The sequence below is a fragment of the Brassica napus genome, chromosome C4 (assembly GCF_020379485.1).
Source record: "Brassica napus cultivar Da-Ae chromosome C4, Da-Ae, whole genome shotgun sequence".
Lineage (NCBI taxonomy): Eukaryota > Viridiplantae > Streptophyta > Magnoliopsida > Brassicales > Brassicaceae > Brassica > Brassica napus.
Genome location: NC_063447.1, coordinates 5,987,823 through 5,997,597, shown reverse-complemented (window position 1 = coordinate 5,997,597; position 9,775 = coordinate 5,987,823). Strand labels below are relative to the sequence as shown.

At 36.9% G+C, this 9,775-nt stretch overlaps 2 protein-coding genes across 2 annotated transcripts; both read right to left on the bottom strand.

Annotated features, from left to right (window-relative positions):
• Nucleotides 1–2,951: 2,951 nt before the first annotated feature.
• LOC106379523 lies at nt 2,952–5,566 on the bottom strand. The gene has a single exon (XM_013819454.3). It carries the CDS (start codon nt 3,951–3,953, stop codon nt 3,246–3,248), a length of 708 nt encoding a protein of 235 aa, XP_013674908.1. The 5' UTR covers nt 3,954–5,566; the 3' UTR covers nt 2,952–3,245.
• Nucleotides 5,567–6,758: 1,192 nt separating this feature from the next.
• On the bottom strand, nt 6,759–9,421 carry LOC106381472 (dolichyl-phosphate beta-glucosyltransferase-like). The gene is made up of 10 exons (XM_013821374.3): nt 9,207–9,421; nt 9,066–9,117; nt 8,528–8,634; nt 8,309–8,354; nt 7,926–8,060; nt 7,720–7,809; nt 7,510–7,641; nt 7,336–7,419; nt 7,205–7,269; nt 6,759–7,137 (listed from the first exon to the last, which is right to left on the bottom strand). The coding sequence occupies exons 1-10, from the start codon at nt 9,404–9,406 to the stop codon at nt 6,948–6,950; spliced, it is 1,101 nt and encodes a 366-aa protein (XP_013676828.2). The 5' UTR covers nt 9,407–9,421; the 3' UTR covers nt 6,759–6,947.
• Nucleotides 9,422–9,775: the final 354 nt, after the last annotated feature.

Here is a 9,775-nt window from a genome sequence, read left to right as displayed (position 1 = left end):
CATAGATAATTAGGCATTCTCATGTGCTTAAGAATTGTTCTAGTCATCTCTAACAAAGTCATGTTTCTCCTTTCTACTACTCCGTTTTGTTGAGGTGTGTAGGGAGCTGTCAAGTGTCGTTGAATTCCTGATTCTTCGTAGAACTTTTGAAACTCTAATGATGTGAATTCTCCTCCTCTGTCTGTTCGAAACGTTTTGATGTTCTTCTTTGTTTGTTGCTCCACCATTGATTTGAAAACTTTAAATTTGTTGAACGCGTCACTTTTCTCACTCAAGAGAATCGTCCACATGTATCTTGTATGATCATCTACTAGAACAAATATGTATCTATTCTTTGCTGGTGTTGCTGGTGTGATTGGCCCACAGAGATCGCCATGAATGAGTTCCAGAGGTTCTTCTGCTCGAAAAGAAGTTGACTTGGGGAACACTTGTCTAGCGTGTTTGCCAAGTAAACAAGACTCACATGTCTCCCTTTCAATGCTGATGTCTGGCATGCCGAGTACAAGTTCCTTCCGTATCATAAGTCTCATTGTCTCAACTCCAATATGACCAAGCCTCGCATGCCATCTTGCATATTCATCTTCGATATCAAGCTTTAAACACTTCTCGTCAGCTATGTCCATGATGACTTTATAGAGTCGATTTCGAGATCGATTGGCTCGGGTAATCAGCTTTCCATCTTTGTCGTGTAATGTGAGAAGATCTCCCTTCATATTCACCTCACATCCCGATTTTGTAGCTTGTCCAAGGCTGATGATGTTGCTCCTTAATGCTGGTATGAAATACACATCAGCGAGTAATTTCTTTTCTCCGCGTTGGCTGATGAACAAGATGGATCCTTTTCCTTTGATATCGATTCTCAAGTCATCACCGAACCGTACTTTGCCTGTGATTGTCTCATCCATCTGTTTGAAGTAGTCTCGGTTTCCAGTCATGTGATTGCTAGCACCATTGTCTAAGTACCAAATTCTATCTCCATCCATGCTTGACTCAAACTCTTTAGGTTTGAAGTTGTTCTCATTTAGATATATTACCTCATTCATCATCAAACCATCTGCTTCCTGCGTTTCTTCTTCCTTTCCTTCTTGAATTTCTTGTAGTTTTAGTAACCGGTCAGGGCACGTCGCAGCAAAGTGGCCAGTTTTATCGCATCTGTAACAAACGACCCTTGATGAATCTCTATTCTCCCAATATGATCGACCCCGTCCACGTCCTCTGTTGGAATATCTTCCTCCTCGCCCCCTTCCTCTGTATTCACCGTGATACTCACGATGTGATTGACTCTCCATGTTAGCATACATGAGCTTGTTTTGTTCTTGAGTCTCTTCTTCTGCTGCGTTTATTCTTTCTTCGTAAGCCTTTAAGCGCCCAATGATATCTTCAAAGTTGGACGTGTTGAGGTCAAGAAGTTGTTCTAACGATGCAACAATATGAATATATTTTTTGCTTGGTAAACTTGAAAGAAATTTCTTGACGAGTTTCGGTTCATCAATATTTTCTCCTAAGGCTGCAGATTTTACCGAGATTTCGGTAAGCTTTCCAACAAATTCATCGATGGTGTCATTGTCTTTCATCTTAAGACGATCAAACTCGGCTTTCAACGTTTGTAGCCGCGCCTCTCTGACCCTATCAGCCCCAACATGACGAACTTTAACTGCATCCCAAATTTTCTTCGCAGAGTCCAAGTCTCCTACTTGAAGAATTATGGTTTCTGGAATTGCTTGGAATAACAGAGCGGTTGCCATAATGTTTTTCTCCACCTCGTCTGACCCTGTCTCAACAACTTCCCAAACTTAGTGAAGCTTGAGCATAATCTTCATTCTCATTGCCCAAACCGTGTAGTTAGTTGTGGTCAGCATAGGGCACTTTATTGAGGATGATCCTCCCTCCTTCGGTTTGTTCACAATGGTGGTAATATCACTCATGATTCTCGATGACTGTTGTATATTGTGGCTCTGATGCCAAATATAGTCTCAAGATTGTATAAGAACACAAATAAAGAACTCTCTTTATTAATCTCTTTTAAGGAAACACTCAAAAACCTTAAGCCTCTCAAACACAATCTCTAAAACTCACAAAGGTATGCAACACTCTTGCACCTCTTTATATAGAGAACTTATTTCCTAAACTCATTAGGAATACATATTTCATTTTCTCTAATCCTAAACTTATTAGGATAACTTAACTTCCAAGTTATCTTTAAGCTTACTTCCAGTGTTGGAATGCAGAATCATTAGAAGAGGTAATTTGACAATTCAAGTGTTGTTGAGGCCACTTGGAAGTATCAGACATAAACTGAAGAGATTGAGACAAAAGGGGCAAGAGATTCCCCACTTGGCCTCTAACGAGTGTTGTCTTTATTCATTTATCGTATTATTCCAATTTATCGGTCCATGTTCAAAGTTTCAAGACCGTAAAAAACAATATATTATCAATGTCGCGTTTCTAAGCGAATGATAATAATCAGTTAACAATTCATATCTTTCTTCTCTTGCACGTTCACGTGTTCTCTAACTCAATATCCGCATAATATATTAACATTCGTTCAGAGCTAATGCCTTTTAAATAGTTAAGTTAAAGTTTAAACTGCTGAGTACGTGCATCTTTAGATGTCCACTACAACAGTCTTGAAGAAAATAAAAAATAACAAAAACGAATCCAATGCCTGTTTTCATTCTTTGTCAAAAACCATGACTGAATAATCCAACAAACTATTGGCTAAACAAATTATTTATCCACTGAAAATTTACAAAACCGGTTTAATCCGAGCAAGAATATTTCAGAGCTAATGCCTTTTAAAAAGTTAAGTTAAAGTTAAACTGCTGAGTACGTGCATCTTTAAATGTCAACCACAACAGTGTTGAAGCAGGAAAAGAAAAGTAACAAAAACGAATCCAAGGCCTGTTATTTATACTTTATCTAAAATCATGATTTAATAATCACACAAACTATTGGCTAAACAAATTATTAATCCACTGAAAATTTACAAAACTGGCTTAATCCAACGACGAGCCAAAATAATTCAGACCAAAGAATACTGATGACAAGGTAAGCATAGCAGCCAAAACGCTAAAATCAAATTTACTAAGACAATTAAAATCCAAAGAAAAAAATTAGCAAAAATTTCAATTGTATAAAGATTTGAAACTCTTTTAAGTTCTTGGACCACCTTTTGTCATGTTCTTGATGAAAAACCTCATCTTCAACAATCTGGCTCTTAAAACTCTGTTTTTACCAATTTAACCCTAGCTGACTTCCTCAGCTTCTTCTGAAATCTCGGTCACTTTCCTCTTGTAAAGCTTCTCCTCTGCGTCTCTCAAGAACTTGAATCTCGGCAATGGCGATGAAGATGATGCTGGTGAATGTGGTGATGACCTCACTAGCCTGTTAAACTCAGCATCAGTCGATGACTCGAAGAAGACCTCTTCTTTTCTTCCATTACAAGACTCCGTTAACGGAGTGAAAGGAGGCGTGAACAGAGAAGGAGAAGCACGAGGAGTGAGAAACGGAGGAGTTGAACCACTTTCCATATTTAGAAACAAATCATTCAAACTCTTTCCTTTTGTGAAAACACCATCTTCGGATTCCATTTCCTCCACTGTTTCTTCCACGATAGTGAACAGGAACCTCGGCACTAGCCCTGGACCCACCACGTTCCCAAACCCACCTTCGTCGCCTTCATGAGGAAGAAGACATTGCTGTTGAGTTCCAATGGGTTTAGGGCTAGAGAACGAAGGAGGAGACGAGGAAGAAGAAGGGTTGGTGCTGCAACAGAGGATGAAGAGAAGCTCTCTTGTTGCAGGGGTAGAATAGTCATTTTGGATATCAGGTCTAGTCGTTGTCGACCTCCTTTTCTTGCACCAGAGCAGGTAGTAGAGCTCAGCGAGAAGAGCTAGTAGCAAACAACCAAAGACTATGCTTAGAGCAAGTCCAACACTGCTCAAAGATCTCATGTTTCTTCCTCAAGATAAGATTCACATCTCTTGTTCATCATTTAATCACAATGAAAATGCCTTTATGACAAATCAAATCCTTAAAAAAGAAACAAATGTGAAATGCAGAAGGAATCTATGAAGGTTGTTTATGATTCTGAGAAATAAAGGTTTTTGTAGAGAAAAACTAGATTTAAGTAAAAAATAAATAAATTCCAAAAATGAGTGTTACATAGTGAAGTGTGAGAGTGAAACTTCTCTATATAGCTTTTTATTGGTTAAAGGAAACTTCGCTATATATATAACATCTTTTTACAAGCAATAAAAAACCTAAAATGATTACGAAATTTTACCCTTTAACGAAAGCCACGGCTGACCATTCCTTTCCTATAGAAATTTTTGGATTTATATATAATATATAAGTTTAATTGTGTTTCAAAAAATAAAATAATATATAGTTTAAATATTTGTTTATAAAAAGAAAGAGTTTGTATTTACCTTCACATAGTTTCCCCTTACAAAAACATCAAATATGGATAGCACATAAAGGCCCTTAGCCCATGTGGCGCACATGCTGATATGCAGTTTAGGTATAATATGTGAGCAATAGGGGGATGTACAAAAATCAAAGATGTGGAAGTAGAGAGTGAGATTTGCTTGTTTTGCGCTTCTTCATTCGCTGATTGATACTATTAGATTGGCTAAAGTCAGAGACTCACCAAATCTGACTATCTGAGTGTCAGTGATTCCACTTCAATAATTTTCATGATGTGCTGATGTGCATCAACAGTTATGCAGCCTATTTCATCGACCAATCACACATTTTTCGTAGCATCGATATTGATGTCCCATTTTTAGTTTGATTCTTTTTGTCATTTACCACTTGGTTTCTTTGAATCTCTTTATTCTCTTGAATTCTTGAACTTTGGAAAATTTCTTATTTCCGTTCTATAATGCATGGAAAAGCGTTAAATTATATACTTTGATTTGCTTCCTCCCTTGTCAGAACAGATCATCCAACATTTTGCAAGCCTTGTCGGCTAGTCTCATAAGTTCAAGTATGATTTTCAGTGCATTTGAATAGGTATTTGGATGATTTGAGATGTCTAACCACATCTGGGGTCAATTATGTATCAACGCTTTTCAGTTGGGTAAACTCATATCCTTTCACTGCAGTCTGCACACAAGTAATAGATATCACTTGTTTCCAAAACATTTGCTCATATTCTTTTGACCACTCGTTTCTACGCTTAAGCTCATAGTAGCTATATCTTCAATCTTCTTCCACAAGAAGAAACTTCATCTGTTTTTGGGAAATTATTTTTCCATGTTATACTAGGGTGACAAACAATAGACTGAACTGGGAAAGGTTTAAAACACAAGTTAATGAATTAAAAATACAACTAGTTAGTTCCCACCACCACATGTTTTATTAATAAAATAAAAAACAACACTTATCAGCATGGGTATTTAATATTATGAATCACACAATAAGTGTTTGTTATTGTATTCGCGAGCCGACACAAAGAAAGAAATATCTACCTTACGATCTGCGGACCGTCTTACAAGCTGCTACACAAGTACAACTTGTTAAACTTTAAACTCTTCGATAATACCCTCCGAGTTTTCTGTGATGTCACAATCGCGTTGAAGTCACTAGGAATCTGCATTTTCTCAGTAAGTATATATACAGTGTTATTATTTCTAAGGTTTATTTTTTTGTGGTTGTTAAAGATTGGAATGGTGTTTTCTTGTAGGCTGATGAGATTGGGAGACATTCAACTTTAGATCCACAGTGGAAAGTTAATAGGTTTCTTTTGGATGAGAGGCGTGAGTTTTCTTTGTTGGCTAGCCTCCGTGAGAGAGATCCGATAGTGGATAGTCACAAAGACACTTATGGGTTGGTGAAAGAAATGAGACTTGAACGTTATGCTACTCAACCGTGAGTTTTTGGCTTAGATGAAGGCTCAAAATAAGAGGTTGTGATTTGGAGTTTCAGGGGTGGTTGATTGCTTTTGTAGAGTTTAGCTGAATCGCGTTGTAAAGATTTGGAAAATGTGTGAAACAAAAAAAAGGATTGACCAGCAATTGCACACACTTTGACTTTGCAATGGTGGACCGAACCATTGACTTGTCTTGAGTATGCGAGCATTGACAGGGCCCGTGCCAGGTTTAAACCGCAACATACGTGTAGGAACAATATGTTCCTACACCTATACGTTAGAAACAATATGTGTAATCCTACACTATTTCATCGCCAGATCTCGTTATTTCGAGTGATCACCGAAACTAGATATAATGTGGTTTTGAACCTTTTGGTATTTTGAAAAAAACATGTGTGAGATAGATGTTAAGTAGACATTTACGTATCTCAATCACAGACTGCCACGAAGTGTGTTACAATATATATATATATATATTTGTAACAGTGTTACAATATTTTTGCTGGCGTTAAATATATAGAGAAGTCCTTTATTATAAAAGAGTTGATTGAATATTTAAACAAAAAAAGAAGGGCCCAACCGGTGACCTATTGATCTGCAGTCAATTGCTCTACCACTGAGCTATGGACCCTTGACATTTAATATTGGGTCTTAAATTATATAACATGCTTCACAAAAATCATACGTACAAGTTTAATATGCTTGGTCGATCTAGTTGCCGTGAACTTGAAGAAGACATCGGAGGTTCTTACATTATTTCCAGAGCATACAGAGAAGGGTAGTGTAGGCAACTGGTATTTCACAGTCGACAAAGATAATACGTTGAATTTCTTAGCTATAAGAGATTTATGACTTAAGGTAAGAGAAGATTTGACGCATGGCATGAAGAGGATGTTTGAAAGTGTTATTACTAAAAAGCTAGAGCTGTAGTAGTTTTTCTATAAATCTCGTTAAGCTTATTGTTTACATCTATTGAAAGAAAAGACCCAACCAACTTTCTATAGCCTTTCCTTGCTTGATTAGATACATGAAAAACTCTACCCTCTCTGTTCTTTTTATGTATGTGTCCTTCTCATGCTTGATGGATCTTCCACATGCCAGTTCTGTATCCCACAGACATCAAAGCAAGCTCCCAAAGCATGTTGGGAATGCTCAACATACTCACTTTAGACCCCGGAATCTCAGACCACTTCACAGAGATCTCCAGCATTGGAATATTAAAACGCTTGCACAGGAACACCAACTCCACATCAAAACACCACCTGCACACAGAGTCAGTTTCCAAATAGCATACTTGCTTCTATCATCATCGATTTCACTATACAATACCTTTTCAGATGGATGTTTGTGAAGAGTCTTCTAGCAGCAGCTCTAGTAAACATCTTGAAACCACACTGTAAAAAGACACATGTCTCAGTGAAACAAAAGCAATATTACATAAGATTTAGACAAAACGTTACCTGTGTATCCCTTATTCCAGAACCAGCAGCCAACAGAACCACAAGATGGAAACCTTTCATCAAGAAGTTGCGATACCATTTCCTCTGAAAATTGAGCAAATACATCCAAAATCCAAGAACATTTATTACATGTATATATGTAAAAGCATATGTGTATGTTTGCAAAAACTTAACTGTAGCAATAGCTTTCTCCTCGAGATGAGCACGAGAACCAAATGCAGACACTTGCACATCACCTATCCTAAAATCCACAAGCTTTGATGTTGGATCTCTGATTGAGTTTTCTTCTCTAGCTACTGCAAGGATCTGAAGAGGTTCACATGATATCACGAAAAATGCAAACAAAGTTTTCTAGACTGTCTGGAATTTTTCAATAGGCAAAACCTGGTTTTCGAGTTTTTCTAGGTCAGTTACTTTAGTTGCTCCATCAGCATCCAACATGAGAAGTAACTCACCACGAGAATGCATCATTCCCTATTCAAAGCTTTCAAGAAAAAAGTAGAAAGCTCCCATTAATTTTTTTTTTTTTATTCAGTCACAGAGAGAGAATAAATAAACAGAGGTGCATGCTATTAGGAGTTTGGACTCACTTTTCTAATAGCTTCTCCTTTCCCTTGATTTTTTCCGAGGGGTATAAGCCTTATGTTGTCAAGTGTGTACTTTCTAACGAAATCAAAAGCTACTCTTTTTGTTCCGTCAACGCTTCCATCGTCAACAATCACCACCTAGAAAGAGAAAGGTACTCCACTCATTCATATAGAATTTTAAGGGGAAAAAATGATGACTCAGTAGGCAGTATGAATGTATGATATTGATAGACTACAAGTAAGTTGTGATAATTTTTTTATATTTTAAATAGAGCTTTTGGACTCATTCATATTCACCATAACAAAAGGCCATATCTAAGGTATACATCAACCTTACTGAACTGAAAAGAGATAGACCAGAAGAATTAAAAAAAAAAACTGTTTACCTCATAAGAAAAACTCTTATCCCGTGATGCACGACCTTGAAGGTAACTGCAAATCATAAGATAATTACAATTGTGGCTATATATAGTGTGTTTAAATATGACTACTACTGCTGTTTTGCAAATAAGAAGAAGCACACTTCTACGGAATTGAAGTAGAAACATAATTTAATTGAAGAAAGGGAGTTTCTAAAAAAAAGTGAAGGTATTGTTTTAACTTACTCCATAATTTCCTGTAGAGCTGCAGGAAGTCTCTGCTCTTCATTAAACGCCGGGACAATTAAAGACAAATACATCTCCGCAGGGTCTGATATGTGAGGGCATCGAACCTGATGATAAAATTTTGAAAAAGCAGTGTCAGAGAAAAAATAGCTAAAAACGGATTCCTCCTCAGATGATATAGAGCGTGTCAAACTAATTATTATTGACAAGACAAAGCATAAGTGAAACTCTAATCTTCCTCATTGCCAACTAGCCTAAGAGTGTCAAATGTCTGGACGAGACCATACATCAAACCACTTATCAATTGTTCTCACAACCAAACCAGCTTAATCTAGCATTATTTATAACATTCAACTTTTCAAGCTTCTTTACCAAACAGAAAATAAGAACCAATTGATACAGCTGAATGTTAGATAAACTCTCCTCTAACGTTCTATAGGCCAATAGGATTCAAAGGAAAGACCTTTTCTCAGTTCCATTAACTGTAAACACACTAACAGCAAATCCCGGAAAATATAATATTGGATTCAGACAGTACTTGTTTTAAGGATGTCGGATCCTCGAGTATAGTTGTCACGCTCTCGACAGAACTGAGAAAAAAACCCAATGTAAGAAAGATCAAGACACAGCGATAGAAGCTGAGAAAGAAGCAAATCGGAAAATTCGAGTAAGAACGCACACGTTACTACTGTGTCTCCTTCTCCAAGCTTCTAAAACGACGACGGAGAAGACGATCAGTATCAGCGTGACGCCCAGTTCCACGACTGTTAACAGAAATTCCATTTGATGCTCCCCAGAATCTAGATCTCCTTTGCTCAAGGATTTGACTTTGTGATTGAACCATTTAGGTCCGGTTTTTCTCGGTTCTTCTTCAAGCATTCATTTTCACAAACCGGATACTAAACCGATATTGAACTTGAACGGTTTTCTTCTTCTTTAAATAATGGGATCATCATTAGATGGAAATCAAGATCAAAATCTTTTAAAACGTTTTGATTTTGTTACCAGCTAAAAGCGTTTTGTGGTCTATTTATTAGTAGTATGCAAATTCAGAAAAAAAAACTACAAATTTACGATAAGTTTCATAAGTTATAAGCCTTTGATTTTCTTTTGTGTTGAATTCGAATTATATACTGTTATAGTGTTAAACTTTAGCAATAACACAAATGTAATATTCTTGTGCTGGTACTTTAACTAGACGTTTAGTAACTTGTAATACAGAATGGAGTTTGTTCTTTGTTCTCATGA